At 50.9% G+C, this 23,814-nt stretch overlaps 1 protein-coding gene across 1 annotated transcript in view; it reads right to left on the minus strand.

Annotated features, from left to right (window-relative positions):
- Positions 1–1,815: 1,815 nt before the first annotated feature.
- The window catches only part of AVIL (advillin), a 77,628-nt gene continuing 55,629 nt past the window's right edge, over positions 1,816–23,814 (minus strand). The window contains exons 19-21 of the mRNA XM_088138070.1: positions 21,953–21,978; positions 2,702–2,792; positions 1,816–1,929 (exon numbers count right to left, since the gene is read on the minus strand). Of these exons, the coding sequence (XP_087994196.1) occupies positions 1,816–1,929; positions 2,702–2,792; positions 21,953–21,978 (231 nt within the window). The remainder of the gene's footprint in view (positions 1,930–2,701; positions 2,793–21,952; positions 21,979–23,814) is intronic.

A 23,814-nucleotide genomic window follows, 5' to 3' on the forward strand; every position in this document is an offset into this window, starting at 1 on the left:
AATAATCCTGTTCATTGTGGGAGGGGGGACAGCAAAAGCTCCTATGGAACTTTAATCCTTGTCAGATGGCTGGAGAGGATTGTCCACCATATCCCCCGTACCCTTCTTGGTTGGCAACGTGCTTTCAAGTACAAGGTACTGTGTTATTAATTTTAAAGTACAAGTACTCCTTGTTTAGTAACTGCCTCACTTAGTGACTGTTTGCAGTTGTGACGCTGATGAAAAGTAACTTTCTGACCAATCCTCACATTTAGGACTGCAAGTCTGAAGCAAAAGAAAGCCAAAGTAAGATTGTAAGCACAGTTGCAATTTCACTTTGCTTAACAGCCTTGCTTAACAACCAAGTTGCCGATTCCAATTGTGGTTGCTAAATGAGGATTACCTACAGGGTGAGCTGTACACACCCCTTGTTTGGTGGTGCTGGAGGAAAGATGGTTTACTTATATGCAGTGTCAAAATGGCAGCTGATAAGAGGTGCTTCTGCAGCAGTGTCTGCTCAGGAATTTGTTGTGAACTAGGATAGTTGTGCCTAAGTGTCAGCTACAGTAACTGAGAAAGATACGGCATTGCAGAGCTATTAGAGTTTCCTCAAGTCAAAGCTAGAGGGGAGGTTATAGAAGATTGCCCTAAGTCAGGGTAAATTGGGCTTTTGGTGTATGTTCTTGTTCTCAGACAAGCCGTGCTGGTTGGGAATCAGAGCTGCAGAAGACAGGTTCTGAAACACTTGTGAGCAACTTAGAGGATTGCTCTAGTTGTGTGTTTTTTTAAAAAACTCTACGAAAGCTTGAGTGCTGTCAGAATACAAATATATGTATCTGGTAGAGAGAGAGATTAACTCTTTATTTCATTATTTATTTAATTTTCTTGGCTTTATATCTGGCATAGGCAGCATTCCCATTGTCCAATTCCCCCATCCCAAACTACCACGCTGTGATGTAGGTTGAACTGAGTGAGAGCTCCTGGCCCACAGAGTGAACTTCAGTTGTTAAAAGTAAGCAATATACTTATTTCTTACCCAGCCCTAACCCCAATGGAATTGATAGTTTTACTCATGGGTGGGGGAGAGGGGGGTTACAAATTCATGTGTCATTTTAAAGGGTGCAAGACCAAGAACAGTCACCATGCTAAACTTCTGAAATAAAACATCTGTAATCTAGGGCCCTTTGTACGCAACCTTGAAGTGAAAGGGGAGTCTGTGACTCTCTGGATAGCCTCAGATACCCATCCATCCCAACCAGCATAGCCATTAGGAATAATGGGAGTTGTAGTCCAACAACACCTGAAGGGCCATCCTTTCACAGTTCCAATATTCCTTGAAAGCAGACATGGGTCACAGGCAATAAGGTACTACTCACGTATTTAATGATTATCATATAAGAGTACACGTTTATGTCTGATTCAAACAAAACCAGCAGCCCCGCTAAGCAGCTCAGAGTTCCAGGGGTCAACCCAGTTGTTATTTATAGGGCAGGTATTTGCCAGAAGGAGAGAGCCCAGTGTGGTTGCTAATGGATCTGCTGAGCTTCAGCAGTTCAGTTTATTTCACCCACATTGACGTTTCCGCTAAGGGAGGCTTATTTGGGGGGGGGGGGTGATGGCAGCGGGGAGAATAAACTTCCTGGACAGCAGCAGCCTTTAACAGAGAGATGAAACCAACTTTCCGAGCGCAATTAGGCCCAAATATGGATACGTTTTCAAAAGAAAAAGACAGCTCCTGAAGCAAGCCGCTTCTGGACTTGGTTCCTGCCCCAAATCAAGAGAAACCCAAGAAAGATGGCTCCCTTTTCCAGTTTGAGAAATGCCATATTTTCTTCATCAGAAAAGACCCCTTTCCTTTTTCATGTGAAGTTGCGTCCAAGTAGGGAGGGCAGCAAACTTTTCCTGGGGGATTCCAAAGACTCGCATAAAATCATCATCTGACAGGAAATTCTATGGATGGGGGAAAATAACGAGAGATGAGTAAGAAGGATGAGGCAGGAGCAGAGTGTAGAAACAATGGGATTTCTCCCAATCCAGTTAAAATTAGCTCCACAGATCCCACCAGACTAAATTAATCATACTAATTTGCTTTTAAGAGCTTTATTTTGACTGCAGGAAAAAAACCACACTGGGTATTCTGCCCCACTGAAACGTAAAAGGCTTACCGCACTCAACATTATGCACTGAAAAGCATTACTTGATGCTGTTTAGAACACAGGCCATGAGAAACTACCAGCAAAGGAGTAAAGAAGAATGGCTTGAGGCAGTGATCAATGAATTAACATGCACTGTTCTAGTTACTTATCGACAGGCTGACTATGTAAGAAGGGAAAAATAAGCATTCAGTGAGAGGGTTAGGGCTAGAATCCTTCCTGATATGCTAGCTTTCTAAGTGAAGATTTGGGGATTTTTTTTACTTGGCATTGAGGGACAGTTCACGCCTCTGAAGTCCCCATTTGTTTTTGTTTTTTTTTAAGTCAAGGTTTGTCTCTTAATCTGCTGTTCATGAGTTCAGAGGCCTGACATTTTACCAGGTATAGTAATTGGAGCTGGCTCGTACAGCCATGAGAATTAGGAACATACTACCTGCAGGTCTAAAATGATAAATTCTGTCCCTCGATTCTAAAACAGCATGTTTGTGGGGTGTCCTTGTGGAAACTTTGAGGCAAAGTCTGGTTACTTTTCTCAGCACATGGCACACGCTTGACAGAACAGAACTCACCTCTTTCTTAGCAGGATCCACATCTCCAGGTAAGTCGTCCTGGCTGGAGAGCAGAACTTCTAGAGGATAGAATGGGCCCCTGCTGCTGCTGCTCAGGGTCTCAAGTCTGTTATCCTAAACAGAGCACAGCAGATTCTTAAATACCAGCTGGATTTCATCTCGTGGGCCAGCCTTCTGGTATCCTCAAAAGAAGTGGAACTACAGCTCCCAGAGTTCCCAGCTAGAATGGCTTCCCAAAACGTCTAGAGGTTATTGGACTGGGCAGGACGTTCCATAGCAGGGAAGATGTTCATGGCCCCACCCTAGATGCAGCCCCAGATAACAACCAATGGTGAATGATGTTGGAAATTGTTGCTGAACATGTGGGAAGTCACAGGTTCCCCACCCCTCTTCTACCTAATGTTTTCCAAACATAGATATCTGGTGCTGTCTTTTATCCTGATGTAAATGTTTAGTCATATCTCATTATTAAACCCCAAATGGCTTAATTTAAAGAGTAAGAACCACCCATTCTACCCCATGTTCTCCCTGTTTTAGGTATGCAGTGTTTTCTCCTGCTAATTCTCTGCACTGGGGACGAGTTGTGCCTGAGGCAGAGATGAGGCAGAATAGCTGGTCCCCAGCAAAGGCGTTTGGAAAAAGCAATGAACTGTGTAGGATCTTGTGGGAAACCTTCTCTGAAAATAGATCCTTTGGTCTTACGGGGGCCTTAAATTATTCTATCACTAGTACCATCTTTCAGCAGCACACAAGCTTAGAAATGACCCTTGCACAGGCAACTCAAAAACATGTCATCAACCAAAAGCCTTCTTAAGTGTGGTACTGAAGCAAAGAGGAGATGGGTAGTGGAAGGTGATAGAACAGCAGTGCACCAGCACAAGCCCGGTGGGCATCTACATCGATCTGTAAGGCTGCAGGACAGGGTATCTAACATGGAGCAAAATGCAGATGACCAGAACTCACAGGCAAATCACCTCTTCAGTTCCCAGCATTTTCTGTTTAAAGGATCTTAGGAAGCAGTTCATGAGAGCTGATACAGAGAATACAGGGCTATATCAGAGGTGAAGAGCATGTGTGCCTTTGGTATTGCTGAACTACAATGTCTAGTATCTTCCCATAGTGTCTAGTATCTGTTGGGCACTGTGGTTTAGCCACATCTGAAGGACCACTAGGTCTCCACCTTTGAGCTCACTGGATCAATGGCTGGATATGACTGAAATACAGCAGCGTCTGTTGTGCTGCAGTTTCTCTTACAGCCAACTGCTTAACCGTGGGCAGTGGTTCTCCCAGTGTAAGCAAACCAACTTACAGCTGTGATTCTGATGATGTCATTGGCATCTCTCAGTTCCTTCTTCAGCTGCTCGTATGTCTTCCCTTCCTACAGAAACACAAAAGCTCATCATTTAGAGAATTATTACACCATTAGGTATGAGTGCTGGGTACCGTAGCTGAGATGTACACATCTGAGAGAGAGAAGAGCGCCATTGCTGGACTAAGATGAGTACTCCCTTATAAACAAGCCAGACTTTGGGCTAGTCACTCTCAGCCCTAGACTGGGAAGCTGAGAAACATCGATCAACCAATCTGCACTAGACCCTGGTCACACCACACTAGCTCAAGAGGTGCTCTAAATGCCTTTCCTCCCATGCAAAGGAGTGGGAAGGAGGGACTTTCAGGGGAGAGAAAATTCTGCTTCTGCACCGACAGTCCCTTATTAGAAGAGTTTTGTACCGGAATGATATTAACCTTAGGAATGCTCAGCATACAAATATGGTATCATGCTATGGAATACATTCCCCTTCAACATTAAATGGAGAAATTCCATATTCACATAACAAATTTGGACATACTGGCAGGCTTCTAATTCTAATAAATATTTGTAACACTAAATATCCAAATGCACATAATATGTATTTTATTCATTTTAAAAGGTTGTATGCTGGTGGTTTCTCTTTAAATATTCCAGGAGTGATCTAATTATCCTCAGAGCTTCAGAAAATAATGAAGCATATGTTTTAGATATAACTTTCACTTACACTCCATTTCTTAGGATCCCAAGCCAGGAACCAGCCAGTGAAGTTGGGTGGTTCAAAACCTTGCTTGACCACCAGGATGGGGGTGTCAATCTCCCTCCCACTGGGGTGGGTTTGCAGATATTCCTGAACAGTTGCCAATGCCTCCTTCTTCTCAATCTCATTGGCTTCTTTGCCAACCCACATGAACACCTGGCGAAGGGGAGGAGGAGGGGGAGGGGAGGGGAGGGGCCATTTCTCGTTCATCTCCGCTAGAACCCTGCCATGAAAACCACAGAGAAGTGGAGAAAACCCAGAGAAGTGGAGAAAATGGCCAAACTGCCCAAACAATTGGGTAGAAATGCCATCCAATTGGACAGTTTGGATTTTAACCAATATATCAGGAGACAAAGTTACCAAATGCATTCCTATATTTTTGCATCTCTCCTCAAACTTTTGCTTAAATAAAAGTCAGTGAATTCTCCCTCTTTCCCCAAAGTCTGGATTGCACATGCCAAATACTAAATCATTTTGCTTTAATTGTTTATGTATGAATTTACATAAACTTCCCTCTGATGTAAAATAGTAGAATAAATGCCATTGTCCTAATTGATTTGGAAGTTAATGGAAGGCTAATGTAGAAATCCTCTCCTCCCTCAACTCCCTCAACTCCTGGTCTCACCTTGCCATACCATAGGTAATGGTCTCCCTGTGTCTTCAGCAAGAAGACATCATTGGGATTGAGAGACACAGCAGAAGCCAGCACCTCCACTGTTTTTCTGTTGAAGGTCTCTGTTCCACGGATCTGGAAGAGCCTTATTGAAGGTTCCAATTCATTTCTACCTTTCCTGGATGCCCCATCCTGCAGAAGGGACAAAAAGGCAAAACAAACCAACTTTGCTACAAGCCAGATCATGTGATGCAACAGGGACAAAGCATCCTCTGGATGTTCTGGACTTCAACTCCCATCAGCCCTGGGTAGCACAGTTGATGGCAAAGAATTCTGGGAGCTGTAGGCCTAATCACCTGGAAGATGCCATGTAATTTAGACTTTTATTACCAAGATTATCTCCAGTTGTGTTAGGGTTAAAACTGGCTGAATAATTTCCATTTATCTCAATAGCTGACATAAAAAATATATTTTCTTAATACCTCTTTGCTGCTATTATATAACCAATTTTAAAAATCATTCTTATTAGTATTCATATTTGTCATATATGAAAATGACAATAAAAGATCATTTTTAGTAAGATTAATTTCTTCAATCCAGGGAGATACTGTTAAAGTCAATGGTTAGATAAGAGGCAGCTGAGCCCGCAGAAGGAAGGGGGACGTGGCAAATGTCTCAGAAGGGACTGTCCCTAGGTGATATTGCAGGGGAGGGGGGAGAGAAATGTACTTTCATTTCTCAGTTTATCAGACTATGTTCTAGGCTGCTGCTCTTCCTCCTGTCACCCAAGTTTATTTCCGGATACCATTACAATACCTGATTTTGATATTTTCTCCAGGAGGAAATTTGAGGCAGTACACAAACGGAAAAATTCTAGTATCCATAAAAATGCTGCCCAAATCTGTCACACTTGTTTTGAGCACAGACTTCAAGGAAGTCTAAACCTAACTCTAATTGAGGATTTCCTCCCTCATCATTTCACCCAGAAGTTTTCTCCAGGAGGAAACCTGAGTCAACATGGACATGGAAGAGGCCTACTTTCCATATTAAAAAAAAAAAAATCAACAACAACAACTCTAAGCATAACGCTCATTTAGAGCAAGGAGAACTGGAAAGTCTAATCCTAAATATAACCCAAGGTTTTCTTGCATATAGATTTTACCCATACATTTCCTCCAGGTGGAAACCAGAGGGAAAACTAAAATGTAAAACACCCAGGATCCATAAAAGGGTGCCCCGAATCTCATAGCCACATTCATGTTAAGCTAGGACTTCAGGGAAGTGTAGCCCTAAATGATATTTGGAATTTTCCCCATGCTGTTTTGCCAATGCATTTTTTTCCAGGTGGAAACCAGAGACAAAATTAAAATGTAAACATCCTGTTTTCAATCAAAATCTCACCATTACATTCAATTTGAGGAAGAACTTCAGGGAAGTCTACCAGTAACCTATACTGATTTTCGCCAATATACCATTTCCCCATACATTTTCTCAGGTGGGATCCTTAAGGCAAAACTAAAAAGCTTACAATCAATAAAAAAGCCCAACAACTCTGAGGGTCACACTCATATGGATGAAGGACATCAAGGAAGTCTAACACTAGCTCTCACTCAGGGATTATCCCATGGAGCTTTTATCCATACTTTTCCACCAGCAGGAAACCTAAGACTAAAGTAAAACAGAAAGGGCCCACTCTTTACAAAGAGACAAAGCAATGTGGAAAATGAGCCTTCTTATCGGAAAGGATTTCAAGGAAGCCTAATCATAATGCAAGGGGGACTTTTCTCTCCCAAAAAGAATTTCCCATGCATTTTGCCCAGAAACTAAATTGAGGAAGAACGGGAAGAAAAGTAGTCCACTACACAAAAAGAACCTCCACAAATCTAACAGTGATATTAGATTTTCACTCTCATCTTAAGAAAATCTAATCCTAACCCTACGTGGACTTCTCCTTCCAAATAGGATTTTCCCATGGTATTGTGTCAAGAAGCAAAACTCCGCCAAAAAAAAGAAAAGAAAAGAAAAACATCAAAGGTCCACTAAAGAAAAAGAGATTCCCCAAATCAAACTGTGATGTTGGATTTACTCAGTGCCTTAAAGGAAGTGTAACCCTATTCCTAGATGGACTTTTCCCTCCAAATAGGACATTCCCATGCACTTTGTGTAGAAATAAAAAAGAGGAAGAACGGAAATAAAAGAGGTTGACTATGCAAAAACAGCCTCCAGAAATATAACGGTGATAAAAGTTTTTCAACATCAGATTAAGAACACACAAAACTAACTCTATGGGGAACTTTCCAATCCAATAGGATTTTCTAACCTAAGTGAGAATTATCCCTTGGAAAAGAAGTTTAATATTCATTTTGCCCAGGAGCAAAATTGAGTCAGAAAGGAAAGCTCTCAGCCTCACTCAGCTTACAGAGCCACTGGAAATCAAACCCTGAGGTTGATTTTGGCCATGACTTCCCAGGACCCAAATTAAGTCAGAAGGTTTAGCTGTCACAATCCCTTAGCTTAAAGAGCCTCTGTGAATCGGACCGATAGGCTGGTTTTGGGCCCTGACATCAAGGAAGCCTACCCTAACTCTAGCTACAAATTTCACTCGGAATATGATTTTCCCATGCATTTTGCCCAGGACAAATTAAGTCAGAAAGTTTAGCTGTCACCTTCCCATTGCTTAAAGAGCCTCTGCAAATCTGACCAAAAAGTTGGTTTTGGGCCCTGACTTCAAGGAAGCCTAACCCTAACAGTAGCTACAATTTTCACTCAGAATATGATTTCCCATGCATTTTGTCCAGGATCCAAATTCAGTCAGAAGGGAACAACCTCACCCTTACTTCGCTTAAAGTTCTGCCAATTTCACAGTCATGTTGGTTTTCGGCTGCAATTTCAAGGAAGCCAAAAACTAACCCTAACCCTAACTCTAATCCCTAACCCTAACCCTAGTTGCAATTTTTACCAGGAATAGGATTTCCTCATTTGTTTTGCCCAGGTCCCAAATTAAGTCAGAAAGAAATACTCTCACCTTCATATCGCTTAAAGACACACTGCAAATCTAAGCGTCATGGTGGTTTTTGGCCATGACTTCCCATTCATTTTGCGAGGTCCCAAATTAAACCAAAAGGGAGAGGTCTCAGCCATACCTCACTGTGGGCAAAATGCAAGGGAAAATCCTACTCTGAGGCAGATTTTTCCTAAATTAGGGATAGGGATAGGGATAGGGATAGGGATAGGGATAGGGATAGGGATAGGGATAGGGATAGGGATAGGCTGAGGCTGAGGCTGAGGCTGAGGCTGAGGCTGAGGCTGAGGCTTCCTTGAAGTCCAGACCAAAAACCAAGATGATGCTCAGATTCGCTGTCGCTCGTTAACAAAAGGGACAGCTAAAGCCAAACTCCCTGACTTAATTTGGGTGCTGGGCAAAATGCATGTGAAAATCCTATTCTGAGGCAGATTTTTCCTAAATCAAGGTTAGGGTTAGGGTTAGGCTTCCTTGAAGTCAGGGCCCAAAACCAAAGTGATGCTCAGATGCGCAGGTGCTCGATAAGCAAAGGGACAGTGAGATCTAAAGTTTCTGATTTAATTTGGGTGCTGGGAAAAATGAATGGGGAAATCATATTCTGAGGCCGATATTTCCAAAATTAGGGTTAGGATTAGGGTTACATTTCCTTGACGTCAGGGCCCAAAAACAAAGTGATGCTAAGATTTCCAGGCATTCGTTAAGCAAAGGGACAGTGAGACCTACAGTTTCTGACTTAATTTGGGTGCTTAGCAAAATGCAGGGGAAATCCTATTCTGAGACAGGTTTTTCCTGGATTACAGTTAGGGTTAGGGTTCAGGTACCTTGAAGACAGGGCCCAGAACCAAAGTGATGCTCAGATTTGCAGCCGCTCGTTAAGCAAAGGGACACCGAGACCTAAAGTTTCTGACTTAATTTGGGTGCTGGGAAAAATGAAATGGGAAATCCTATTCTGAGCCAGATATTTCATAAATTAGGGTTACGATTAGGGTTAGGCTTCCTTGACGTCAGGGCCCAAAACCACTGTGACGGTAAGATTCGCAGGCGCTCGTTAAGTAACACAACAGTGAGACTTAAAATTTCTGACTTAATTTGGGTGCTGTCCAAAATGCATGCGGAAATCCTGAATAGATTTTTCCTAAATTAGGGTAAGGGTAGGGGTTACAGTTCGGCTTCCTTGAAGTCAGGGCCCAAATCCAACTGGATGCTGATATTCGCATCTGGTTTGTACGTAAAGGAACAGCAGAATCTAAAGTTTCTGACTTACAGCCAGGTCCAGAAATATTGGGACATCGACACAATTCTAACATCTTTGGCTCTATACACCACCACAATGGATTTGGAATGAAACAAACACAATGTGCGTTAACTGCAGACTGTCAGCTTTAATTTGAGGGTATGTACATCCAACTCAGGTGAACGGTGTAGGAATTACAACAGTTTGCATATGTGGCTCCCACTTGTTAAGGGACCAAAAGTAATGGGACAGAATAATAATCATACATCAAACTTTCCCTTTTTAATACTTGGTTGCAAATCCATTGCAGTCAATCACAGCCTGAAGCCTGGAACACATAGACATCACCAGACGCTGGGTTTCATCCCTGGTGATGCTCTGCCAGGCCTCTACTGCAACTGTCTTCAGTTCCTGCTTGTTCTTGGGGCATTTTCCCTTCAGTTTTGTCTTCAGCAAGTGAAATGCATGCTCAATGGGATTCAGGTCAGGTGATTGACGCGGCCATTGCATAACATTCCACTTCTGTCCCTTCAAAAACTCTTTGGTTGCTTTTGCAGTATGCTTTGGGTCATTGTCCATCTGTACTGTGAACTGTCGTCCAATGAGTTCTGCAGCATTTGGCTGAATGTGAGCAGATAATATTGCCCAAAACACTGCAGAATTCATCCTGCTGCTTTTGTCAGCAGTCACATCATCAATAAATACAAGAGAACCAGTTCCATTGGCAGCCATACATGCCCACGCCATGACACTACCACCACCATGCTTCACTGATGAGGTGGTATGCTTAGGATCATGAGCAGTTCCTTTCCTTCTCCATACTCTTCTCTTCCCATCACTCTGGTACAAGTTGATCTTGGTCTCATCTGTCCATAGGATGTTGTTCCAGAACTGTGAAGGCTTTTTTAGATGTCGTTTGGCAAACTCTAATCTGGCCTTCCTGTTTTTGAGGCTCACCAATGGTTTACATCTTGTGGTGAACCCTCTGTATTCACTCTGGTGAAGTCTTCTTTTGATTGTTGACTTTGACACACATACACCTACCTCCTGGAGAGTGTTCTTGATCTGGCCAACTGTTGTGAAGGGTGTTTTCTTCACCAGGGAAAGGATTCTTCGGTTATCCACCACAGTTGTTTTCCGTTGTCTCCTGGGTCTTTTGGTGTTGCTGAGCTCACCGGTGCGTTCCTTCTTTTTGAGAATGTTCCAAACAGTTGTTTTGGCCACGCCTAATGTTCTTGCTATCTCTCTGATGGGTTTGTTTTGTTTCTTCAGCCTAATGATGGCTTGCTTCACTGATAGTGACAGCTCTTTGGATCTCATCTTGAGAGTTGACAGCAACAGATTCCAAATGCAAATAGCACACTTGAAATGAACTCTGGGCCTTTTATCTGCACATTGTAATTGGGGTACTGAGGGAATATCACACACCTGGCCATGGAACAGCTGAGAAGCCAATTGTCCCATTACTTTTGGTCCCTTAACAAGTGGGAGGCACATATGCAAACTGTTGTAATTCCTACACCGTTCACCTGAGTTGGATGTACATACCCTCAAATTAAAGCTGACAGTCTGCAGTTAACGCACATTGTGTTTGTTTCATTCCAAATCCATTGTGGTGGTGTATAGAGCCAAAGATGTTAGAATTGTGTCGATGTCCCAATATTTCTCGACCTGACTGTAATTTGCAAGCTGGGCACAATGCATGGGAAAGCCCTATTCTCAGGCGATTTTCCTAAATTAGGGTTAGGGTTAGGGTTCGGCTACCTTGAAGACAGGGCCCAAATCTAACCAGATGCTCATAATCGGACCTGTTTTTTATGCAAAGGAACAGCAGAACCTAAAGTTTCTGACTTAATTTGCAAGCTGGGCACAATGCATGGGAAAACCCTATTCTCAGGTGATTTTCCCTAAATTAGAGTTAGGGTTAGGGTTCGGCTACCTTGAAGTCAGGGCCCAAATCCAACCGGATGCTTATATTCGCACAGGGTTTGTATGCAAAGGAACAGCAGAACCTTATGTTTCTGACTTAATTTGCAAGCTGGGCACAATGCATGGGAAAACCCTATTCTCAGGCGATTTTCCCAAAATTAGGGTTAGGGTTAGGGTTCGGCTTCCTTGAAGTCAGGGCCCAAATCCAACCGGATGCTTATATTCGCACAGGGTTTGTATGCAAAGGAACAGCAGAACCTAAAGTTTCTGACTTAATTTGCAAGCTTGGCACAATGCATGGGAAAACCCTATTCTCAGGCGATTTTCCCTAAATTAGGGTTAGGGTTAGGGTTCGGCTACCTTGAAGTCAGGGCCCAAATCCAACCAGATGATCATAATCGCACCCCCCTTTTATGCAAAGGAACAGCAGAACCTAAAGTTTCTGACTTAATTTGCAAGCTGGGCACAATGCATGGGAAAACCCTATTCTCAGGCGATTTTTCCTAAATTAGGGTTAGGGTTAGGGTTCGGCTACCTTGAAGTCAGGGCCCAAATCCAACCGGATGCTTATATTCACACAGGGTTTGTATGTAAAGGAACAGCAGAACCTAAAGTTTCTGACTTAATTTGCAAGCTTGGCACAATGCATGGGAAAACCGTATTCTCAGGCGATTAGGGTTAGGGTTAGGGTTCGGCTTCCTTGAAGTCAGGGCCAAAATCCAACCAGATGCTTATATTCGCACCCGGTTTTTATGTGAAGGAACAGCAGAACCTTATGTTTCTGACTTAATTTGGAAGCTGGGCACAATGCATGGGAAAAAACTATTATGAGGCGATTTTTCCTAAATTAGGGTTTTGGTTAGGATTCGGCTTCCTTGAAGTCAGGGCCGAAATCCAACCAGATCCTCATAATCTCACCCCCTTTTTATGCAAAGGAACAGGAGAAAATAAACTTTCTGACTTAATTTGCAAGCTGGACACAATGCATGGGAAAACCCTATTCTCAGGTGATTTTCCCTAAATTAGAGTTAGGGTTAGGGTTCAGCTACCTTGAAGTCAGGGCCCAAATCCAACCGGATGCTTATATTCGCACAGGGTTTGTATGCAAAGGAACAGCAGAACCTAAAGTTTCTGACTTAATTTGCAAGCTGGGCACAATGCATGGGAAAACCCTATTCTCAGGCGATTTTCCCTAAATTAGGGTTAGGGTTAGGGTTCAGCTACCTTGAAGTCAGGGCCCAAATCCAACCGGATGCTTATATTCGCACAGGGTTTGTATGCAAAGGAACAGCAGAACCTAAAGTTTCTGACTTAATTTGCAAGCTGGGCACAATGTATGGGAAAACTATTCTCAGACGATTTTTCCTAAATTAGGGTTAGGGTTAGGGTTCGGCTACCTTGAAGTCAGGGCCCAAATCCAACTGGATGATCATAATCGCACCCCCCTTTTATGCAAAGGAACAGCAGAACCTAAAGTTTCTGACTTAATTTGCAAGCTGGGCACAATGCATGGGAAAACCCTATTCTCAGGCGATTTTCCCAAAATTAGGGTTAGGGTTAGGGTTCGGCTTCCTTGAAGTCAGGGCCCAAATCCAACTGGATGCTTATATTCGCACAGGGTTTGTATGCAAAGGAACAGCAGAACCTAAAGTTTCTGACTTAATTTGCAAGCTTGGCACAATGCATGGGAAAACCCTATTCTCAGGCGATTTTCCCTAAATTAGGGTTAGGGTCAGGTAAGGCTGCCTTGAAGTCATGGCCTAAAGCCAGTGCAATATTCACATTCGCCGTCACTCATTAAGTGAAGGGACAGTGAGACCTACATATTCTGACGTAATTTAGGTGCTGGGCAAAATGTATCGGGAAATCCTATTCTGAGGTGCATTTTTCCTAAATTAGGGTTACGGTTAGGGTAAGGCTTCCTTGAAGTCACGGCCCAAAGCCAACTGGATGCTAATATTCGCACCCGCCCGCTATGCAAAGGAACAGCAGAACCTAAAGTTTCTGACTTAATTTGGAAGCTGGGCACAATGCATGGGAAAAACTTATTCTGAGGTAGATTTTTCCTAAATTAGGGTTAGGGTTACAGTTCGGCTGCCTTGAAGTCATGGCCCAATGCCAGTGTGATATTCATATTTGCAGGCACTACTTAAGCAAAGAACAGGGAGATCTACAGCTTCTGACTTAATTTGGGTGCTGGGCAAAATGCATGAGGAAATCCTATTCTGAGGCCCATTGTTCCAATATTAGTGTAAGGGTTAGGGTTCGGCTTCTTTGTAGTCAGGGCCCAAATCCAACCGGATGCTTATAACCGCACCCGCTTTTTATGTAAAGAAACAGCAAAACCTAAACTTTCTGAATTAATTTCAAAGTTGGGCACAATGCATGATAAAACCCTTTTCTGCGGCATGTTTTCCTAAATTAGGGTTAGGGTTCGGCTTCCTTGAAGTCAGGGTCCAAATCCAACCGGATGCTGATATTCGCACCCGCTCGCTTTGCAAAGGAACAGCAGAACCTCAACTTTCTGACTTAATTTGGAAGCTGGGCACAATGCATGGGAAAAAGCCTAATCTGAGGCAATTTTTCCTCAATTAGGGTTAGGGTTAGGATTCGGCTTCCTTGTAGTCAGGGCCCAAATCCAACTGGATGCTTATAATCGCACCCACTTTTTATCTAAAGGAACATCAAAACCTAAACTTCCTGACTTAATTTGGAAGCTGGGCACAATGCATGGGAAAACCCTATTCCCAGGCAGCTTCCCTAAATTAGGGTTAGGGTTAGGGTTAGGGTTAGGGTTAGGGTTAGGGTTAGGGTTAGGGTTAGGGTTGTGCCGCAGGATACTATTTTTCCATGCATTTTGCCCAGCACCCAAATTAAGTTAGAAAGTTCGGCTGTCACTGTCCCTTTGCTTAACAAGCACCTGAAAATCTTAGAATCATGTTTGTTTTGGGCCCTGATTTGAAGGAAGCCTAAGCCTAACCCTAACCCTAATTTAGGAAAAATGTGCCTGAGAGTAGGATTTTCCCATGCATTTTGACCAGCACCCAAACTAAGTGAGAAACTTTATCTGTCACTGTACCTTTGCTTCATGAGTGACTTTGAATCTTACCAACACATTGGTTTTGGGCCCTGACTTCAAGGAAGCCTAATCATAACCATAACCCTAAGCCTAATTTATGAAAAATCTGCCTCAGAATGTAATTTTCCTGTGCATTTTGCCAGCCTGCAAATTACATCAGAAACTTTAATTGTCACTGTCGCTTTGCTTAATGAGCGACTGCGAATCTCAGCATCATGTTGGTTTTGGGCCCTGACTTCAAGGAAGCCTAACCCTAACCCTAATTTGGGAGAAATCTACCTGAGAGTAGGATTTTCCCATGCATTTTGCCCAGCCCCCAAATTAAGTCAGAACCTTTAGATGTCACTGTCCCTTTTCTTAATGAGCAACTGTGAATCTCAGCATAACATTCGTTTTGGCCCCTGACTTCAAGGAAGCCTAAGCCTAAGCCAAACCCCAACCCTAACCATACCAGTAATTTAGGAAAATTCTATTTTTCCATGAATTTTGCACAGCACCCAGATTAAGTCAGAAAATTCAGCTGTCACTGTCCCTTTGCTTTCCAAGTGACTGCAAATTTTAGCATCATGTTGGTTTTGGGCCCTGACTTCAAAGAAGCCTAACCCTAACCCTAACCCTAACCCAGGGTGGGTGTGTTTGCTGCTTGCTCCAGACCTGCAGCACTAAACTTCAGGATTTTGGAGGTGTTTGGAGGTCTGGTAGGCGCTTTTGCTGGGTGACCCCAGTTGGGGGAAGGTGGGGGGCACCCCCCTGTGAGGGGTGGGTGTTCCTACCTCCCCTTTTGGGGGAATACTGGGAGATTTGAATGCTTGGGCATGTTTCCCTGTCCCTTTATTTTGCTGGGCAGCTATTTTGAGTCCAGTTTTTCCTTTACTTCCTGGTTTGTTCCCTTGGGTTTTTATTGTGGTTTTTTTGGGTCTAGCTTTGTGTTTTTGGGGGCATTTTTCTCCAGGGCCACGGGGGGTGCCCCTTGAGGGCAACGGGGGTCGTTGTTGGGCCCCTCCCCTCGGTAGCCATTTTTCTGGGTGAGTTTTTCCATTCTTTCCCCCTCCCTTGTGTTGGCTGTTACTTTGTTACTTTCGCCTGAGGAGGGGCATGGACCCCTTCTTGGCAGGGGTTGCTGGGTCCCCAGTGAAGTGGGGGGGAGAGGGGCAGAAGGCAGGGCCCCAGGAGGTGACTGGGCTGGAAGTGCTGCCTCTCAGTGACCTGCAGGCCATGGCAGCGGATGGGACTACTCGTGAGTCACTTACCCAGCCAGCTCTTACCTACCCTCTGCAGCAGAGATGCTGCCAGAGGTGTATTTGGAGGCGGGGGGCAGCCCGGCTTGTACCAGAGAGGGTGAGTCCGCAACCTCTCACCCTCGAGTGGCAGCCGCGTCAATTTTGGGGGTGCCGGGACTGTCGCTCACCCAAGAGGTGGGCAGACAGAGTGGTGGGTGCACAGGAATCATGGAGGGGCTGGAGTCCGCCCTGGAGCCCCCACGGCCTGCTGAGTCAGGGGTACATGCCCACTCTGAGGAGTGCCCTGGCGCTCCCGCATACTGGGGTCTCCAGCAGCCCCAGTGTCTGACTGGACACGGCAGGTGGACAGTCGGCAGGTCTGGGGACTGTCCCTGGAGATGGGGGAGACCAAGGCACTTTTGCAAGGGACAGGGTGGTCTGACAGCTCCTCGCTGGAGTCCTTGGCGGAAGGCATCCCGCAGGAAGAGGGCCTTCAGTGAGGGGCGAGCCCAGAGGTGAGGAGGGTGCACAGCATGAGGCCCGCAGCATGGATTCAGGGACAGGGGCGCTCGTGCTCTGTGCGCCGCCCGGGGACCCCTGACCGAGATCACTCACCGCTCAGGGAGTGAGCCCGATCGGTGAGCGTCCCGCAGCCCTCGTGGGGGCGGCGCGCAGGGGCTGGTTCCTCATCCCCGGAGGGGGCAGGGGTGGGTGCCTCTAGGGAGTTGGTGATTAGGGAGGGGTGGCAGCAGGACCGCACGGTGCTGCTTTGGGAGCTTCAGCAGCGGTACCTCACCTCGGAGGGGCCGGCGGGGGTGGTACTCCTTTGTTTCTGGGGCTTGGTGGTGGGGCACTTGCACCTGCCGGACGAGGCAGTACCCTCCTTGGACAAGTATGGCCACAAGAAGTTTTAGCTCCTGCTGTCCAGGGAGATGGAGACCCTCTTCGGGGTGATTCAGGGCAGGCTTCCTCCGAGGGGCCCTGCATACGATCAGGCGGCACGGGCATGGTCGCTCACTCTGAGGGTAGTGGGCCGCTTCCTGGTGTCGAGGAAGCCGAGGGGCCACACATACTGGCCTAATTGGATGACGGAGCGTGGCCTCATCCGGGCTTTCCAGGAGGTCCGGTGGGGGTGGTCGGAGCAGCCGGAGGCGGAGGTCCCAGTTGTGGACAGGGAAGGGGATGCCTCTTTGCTCCTCGAGCGGGCCAAGTACGAGGCTTGGCTAGATGGCGTGGTGCAGGTGCTGCAGCATAGGCAGCGCCTATTGCGTCAGGAGCACCAGCCAGCAATGGGCATGGAGGCGGAGAGGGCGAGGGATCTGTCCCTACCGACGCTGGGTCGGAGTGGCAAGGGGGGCAGGGGGGCGTAACATAAAGGCGCTCCCGGTTCGAGGGGCTCTGTTCCCTCATCTCAGGAGGGGGCCCAGGCTTCCCAGATAGGTGCTCGGAGCCGGGACGATCGTGCAGTTTGACGCCCGGCACCTGACACAGGGGTTGGGCTCGGAAGGCAGTGGCGGGCGAGGGGCAGTGGTGCACACGGCCCGGGCAGCTGGGACCGCAGCGGGCTAGCTGGCAGAGAGGGTGGCAAACAATGGTGGGGAGGGCCCGCCGCAGACAGGGGCGGGTTCTCCCGCCTCCTCGGATGACCAACAGTATCCTAAGCCTGCGGGTGCAAGGGGGGCTCCTACAGCTCTGGGGTGCTCTGCAGGAGGGGTCCCCCTCCCTGCCATTCTCCTCCCATGCGGGAGGAGGGGGTATGGTGACCTCAGGGTGGACAGCAGGACAGCCAAGGGTCATTGCTCTGCAAGACTCCAGAGGTATGGGAACTTCGCTGGGGGTGATGGAGGCACGCCCGGGTGCGACTGGGCGGCCACCTTTGTACGCCTCGGTGGTGGGCGGGTGGCGGCCGTCGGCATGGGCCATGTGGGAGGAAGCGAGGTTGGCGGTGCAGAGCTGCTCAGTGGCCGACTTTGCGTCTGTCCTCACCTCGGTGGAAGTGGACCCCAATTCGACTGGTACGCCTGAGGAGGGCACGTCTCGGGAGCATGGGGAATGGACGGTGGTAGACTTTTCAGGCCAGGAGCGCTACATCCTGCGTTTTAAATACATGGGGCGGGCAGATGGCTTCCAGCCCCGCAATTTCATCGTGCGGGAAGTCATCTGCTCCCGCCTGGGGTTCCTGCTGTCACTGCTCACGGCGGTGAACCAGCCGCCAGACTGCAAAGAAGTGGATGTGTGCTTCCCCACGTTTGGGGCTTTTTGCCGCTTTGTGCATGGGTGCTACGGACTCATGCGGGAGCAGCCCGAGCTCCTCAGAGATTTTGTCATCTCAACGGTGGTGGAGGGGGATGTGCACCCCGTCTTTGTCTTTTTCAGGAACCCCACCGTCCAGTTGAGGGACGTGGCCACTTGGCTGGAGTGGTTCGGCCACGTGGTCCTCTGTCCGGAGAAGGTGCGGGATGAGGTGGGGTTGTGGACGGGGGAGATGCAAGCACTGGTGCGCTTCCCCCCAGGCGGCGCCCATCGGCTGGCCAAGTATTTCTACCTGGGCGCTGACCGGGGGACGACACGCTACCTGGGACAGCCCCGTGCTTGTTACAGCTGCGGGGCATACTATCATAACCAGAGGGCCTGTATGACCCCTCTCTGCGCCCGCTGCAGCGCTCGCGGCCACCTGGCCTCCTCGTGCCAAGGTGTCATTCGCTGCAACCTCTGCGGGGCGGGTGGTCACGCATACACCTCTTGCCCGGAGGCGGCAGGGAATCGGGGAGCGGACGTGAGGCCCAAGGGTGATCGGAGCAGGTAGGGTGAGTACCGGCGGTCCGCTGCTGGGGAGGGACTGGGACGCAGCCCGCAGCATTCAGCAAACCAAGGTGGCCCACCAACCGGTAAGGATAGCAGACCGGGACCGACGGCAGGCAGCCACTCCCTCGAAAGAGGGAGTTGCTCGAAGGGGCATGAGAGAGAGTCTGGTGACACAGGGGACCCACGAGACGTTGCAGGCAGTGAGCACTCTCTTGAGAGTGAAGGGGCTGCCAGCAAAGAGGTACAGGGGGATGACGGTAGCTCCCCAGAGGGGCCAGCGGTGTCCGAGTGTGACATGGAGTTCCTCGAGGTGGGGGGCACCCGAAAGGCACGACGCCAGCACCTGTGGGCGGAGGGTGGCGTCTTGAAGAAGGCGCGTGGAGCTACAGGGGGCGGCGAGGAGTTGGGGGCAGATGTGCTCCCAGTGCTGCCAGGGGAATCCCCTCTGCCCCAGCACTGGCCTCCTCTCTGGAAGGGTTGGAGGAGCCAGTTACAGGGGTGTCACAGTCGGCATCGGGGGACGTACAAGGTTTCCCCCGAGCGCTACACAAGATACTCACACAGACACCAATGGCAGCGGCGGTCTCGTCACCCTCACGCATCTCGGCAGGAGCACTGTATGCCCTGAATGGGGACAATGGGGCGCACCTCCACCCGCTGGTTGCTTCCCAGTCATGGCAGGGAGGGGGGATGGCGGACCCACCAGACCTGGGCCCAGGGGAGGGGCCGTCCACAGAGTACAGCGGGGCATTGCTGCAACCGGTTCAGGCGGAGCTGCTCGCACTGGTCCCACCAGTGACCCTGGACTGCGGGAGGGCTGACTCATCCGTTGGCATTCCCTCCCTACCCATGTTGGAGTCAGACGACGACGGGACCTCAGGGGCAGAGGGGGCGACGTGCTGTTCCCCAGGAGTCGGGGGGTGGGAGACCGCCTCATCGTGCTCACTGGTCCTGCAGCCGACCCCCGACAGGGTAGAGGAGGAGGATGGTGAGGCAGGGCCTCTTAGTCAGGGCGTCACGCCCTCGACAGAGCCGAGCAGCCAGTCGCCGGAAGCCGCGCTCTTGCCGCGGGCCACCACGGCCTCGTCTTCCTCGGTGGAATCCCCTCATGGTGATGGGGGGACATGGAATGATGGCTCCTGACTTGCTCCCCCAGTATGGCAGACGCCGCTTGCATTGACTGCGTCCGCGACGCATCATCGGATCGGGGTGCTGCCTCGGGGTCTCCTGGGCACAGGGGAGACAGCTTTTCGTCATTCCCTCCTTCCCCCTCGCATGGAGGAGGGTTGGGGCCGGGAGGGAGGAGGGGGCGCGGGGGCCCTGGGGAGCTACTGACGGTGGCGATGTGGAATGTGAATGGGCTCCGCTAGGCACACCGGCGCGAGGAGGTTCTCACGGCTCTTGGCAGGGCCCGGACAGACTCTGTGGTCCTCCAGGAGATGCATTTCACCGATGAGCACCATCACGTGGCGGCGCAGCATCTCTGGAGGGCAGGAGCCTCATTGTGGAGCTACGGGACAGAGGGGTATGCGGGCCTGGGAATCCTAGTGCGCTCCCGCCCCAGCCTTCAGCTCAGACGGTTCGTGGAGGGGGTCCCAGGGCGGATCGCGGTCCTCGACTTCTCCGTCTCTGGCCCGGGGGCGCAGGCAGGGAGCCGGGAGGGCTGGGCCTTCCAACTCTGCGCAGTCTATGGCTACGCATCCTCAGCGCGGGACCACCGAGACCTGTGGGTGCAGCTACGGGCAGCCTGTGCCACCTGGCGTGAAGTGATAGTTGCGGGTGATTTTAATAACTGCGCATCACCCTGTGATCGCATCCCGCTTAGGGTGGTCCCACCAGAGGGAGCGGGTACCTCCGGGAGAAGTGCGCCTGTCCATGTTCAGGCTGGTGTGCCCCACCGCTCACCGCAGAGGAGCGATATTTAGAGGATCTGCGGCGAGCACACAGGCTGGACGATGCGGCTGCAGCGGTGCCCAATTGTCTGGGATTTTTCCCGGCATTGCAGCACCCTTCAAGGAGTGGAGGGGGGTGTGGCAGCGCCGGAGTGCACTTTGCGGAGGATCGAGCGATGTGGGATGCGCGCCCACCTGGCTCATGCCCATATTGCACTCAGTACGGGTCGCGGGCGGCGAGCCACCTGGACTGTGTCTGGACGCCGCGGGGCCATCGCCTGGCATGGTGTCGAGTCTCCCTGATGCCGTGGTCCACCCACGCCATGGTGACGGTGGCGCTTGATGTGGGGCCACGGGCGCAGTCTGGCCGCCAGCTGTGGCACCTCACTGCCACCAAGATAGATGCGAATGAGCGCCAGCGGAACACACTGGATCGCCTGCTCGAGGCACGCGCTACACTCTGTGACCTCTACGGCCAGGAGCGGAGTGGAAAGTGGTGGGAGCAGGTGAAGGGCAAGGTGCGCGGAGTTTGCCAAGCATGGGAGTGGAGGAGGCGTGACCGCAAGGTGGTGGCCCACCAGGCAGCCGTCCGATGGTTCCTCGCATGTCACCAAGCGGCGAGCGAGGGGCAGGTGGTCGATGCGGTGGCCTTGGAAGGGCGACGGGTGGCCCAGTGGCTGCAGGGGACTGCCGGGGCAACGACGAGGAGGAGAGCATTACGGCCCGCCCCGCAATCGGGGCAGTGCTCGTGCGGCGAGGCACAGAGTTTTTTTGAGGCTCTGCGTGAGGCGCCCAGGGCTCCCCTCCAATAGGACGTCGACAGCATGCTCGCAGTCATGGATGGCCACTACCGGACGTTGTTCGCTGGCTGTCCAGACATCTCCGATGTGGCGGTCGATGCCTATTTTTCCACTTTGCAGCCTCCGAATGCAGGCGTGCCTCAGCGGGAGGGATGCGCAGCCCATGATGGGGATGGGGGCGCGGCAGATAGTTCTTCATGGGCAGCGGCCCTGGCGGCACTTGAGCAGCCACTCGAGGTGGAGGAGGTGTGTACTGTGCTGACCTCTGGCAGCCGTTGTTCGGCGCCGGGCCCGGACGGCCTCTCCTGGGCCTTCTACCGGGCATTCACGGACTGCCTAGCGGAGCCACTGACGTGGCTTTTTCGGGGCGCTGTGGAGACGGCCCGGTCAGGGTGAGGGGAGCTGCCGGCGTTGTTCTATCACGGGCTGCTGGTCTTCTTTGGCAAGCCGGGCAGGCATGACCCCACCCTGCCAGCCAGCTGGCAGCCCATCATGCTGACCAACGTCGGCTACTGACTGTTGGCACGTGTGTTGGCTGACCGGCTGGCGGGCGCCGTGAGCCCACGGATTGTGCAGACCCAGACCAGCACCCTGCCTGGCCGCAGCATGATGGACTCACTCTGCCTGCTTCGTGAGGTCTTCTGGTGGGCAGGTCGGGGCGACTGGCAGGGCTTCGACTGGCAGCTCAACCAATCCAAGGCATTTGATCGCATCCACCACCCATTCCTGTGGCGCGCCTTGGAGTGGCACGGAGTGCCGGCAGGATTCATCCGGACAGTGCAGATGTTGTACGCAAGGGCGAGCGTCGTCCCTCAGGTCAACCATCGCAGGGGGGCGGCGATCCCGCTGCGCGCAGGGGTCAGGCACGGTTGCCCGCTGAGCCCGCTCCTGTACATCCTCTCCTTGGACGCCGTCCTCTGGGTGCTGGAGCGGGAGGGGCGGCTGGCGGGTTTCCTCTGCCCGGTGTCTGGTCCCGGGGCGCGGAGGCCGAGCCACCCGGTGAAGTTTGTCACACACGCTGACCTGTCACTCCTCGTGGCGTCACCACGGGAGGCCCGCGTGGCCCGGGAAGTCTTTGGTGCCTTTGGGCAGGTCTCGGGCGCATGGATCAATGAGGAGAAGAGCTGGGTGGTGGCACTGCGGATGGTCAATGCTGGGGGCGGAGGGGATGAGCTGCACCAGTGGCCGGTGGCAGGCTGGTAGGATGACGTGGGGGGGCGATGGCGCTGGCACAGCGGCAGCAGGCGTGCCACCTGGGGGGGAGCCCACCAAGGTCCCAACTGTGGAATCGCTCTGGCCACAGAGGACGGTCCAAGTCCTGGGGCTCCAGATGGGGGTGGGTCCAACGGCCTGGGAGGAAAATTGGACATGCTGCGCAGAGGAATGGGAGGCCCGCTGGCAGGGGTGGCAGCGCTGGCACCTCTCCCTTTACCAATGGGCCCTCTACATGAAGACCTACCTCCTCCTGCAGGCCCACCTCCTGGCGGCAGTCTACCCGCCCACGGAGGCCTTCTTGCGGCGTGTCATGCCGGGGTGGTTCTGCTTCCTGTGGGGCACCCCACACTTCCCCCTGGCACGCGCGGTCACCTACCAGGCTGTGTCGGATGGTGGCCTGGGGCTGCCTGCGCTCGAGCTCGCCCTGTGGCCCATTTTCTTGGCCGTCAACTTCGGGGGGGCGTCGGCGGTGCTGCCACCACCGGGCACGCCGCCTGGGGTGGCGGCGGACCGACCGCCGGACAAAAAGGCGCCGCTTTGGGCGACCATGTTCACGGCCCATTGGTGGGGCACGGAGTGGGCGGAGCGGCGGTGGTGGCGAGGCGGGACACAGCAGTTCCGCCTCTCAGGGGCAGATCAGCTCGCCATGCCCAGCTTCCTCGCGGTGCTGCCAGAGGTGGTGAGGCGGTACCAGGTGCCGGCCGCCCAATTCTGGCCGTCCTACGTCTCCGGCACTGAGGGAGAGTCTGCGGCAGAGGCAGGGGTGGCGGCGGCTTGGTGATGCATGATGCACCGCGAGCTGTACGAGGCAGCAGAACGGGTGTTCGTCGTGCCGGAGAGAGCGGCTCGGCGGTGCAGGGCAGCGGAGGGCTGTGCGCCAGAATACCTAGGTGGGCACACGTACCCCCTCAAGCAGTTCCAGGACCGCCGCCTCCCATACGAGTACTGGGAGATGAGGTGGCGGTTCTTCCACCAGGTGCCCAGGGAGGTGTGTGCCCAGCCCTGGCGATTGGAGGCAGGGGACCGCCTGTGCCTGTGGGCGGCATGCGTCACGGCGATGCTGGCAGGTGGGTCGCCGAGGGAGGACACGGTGGAGCACTTCGTGTCCTCCTGCCTAGTGGCCCACGCGCTCTGGGAGGCAGTGGCACACCGGCTGATGCTGCCCCGACTGGTGACCCAGAACTGGCTGGCAGTGGTCTCTGGCCTGGAGACGCCCGGGAGGCATGGAGGCGAGG

This window comes from Python bivittatus, unplaced genomic scaffold, assembly GCF_059951505.1.
Source record: "Python bivittatus isolate LINGU-HERP-01145 unplaced genomic scaffold, Pbiv_v1 ctg000220_np1212, whole genome shotgun sequence".
Classification (NCBI taxonomy): domain Eukaryota; kingdom Metazoa; phylum Chordata; class Lepidosauria; order Squamata; family Pythonidae; genus Python; species Python bivittatus.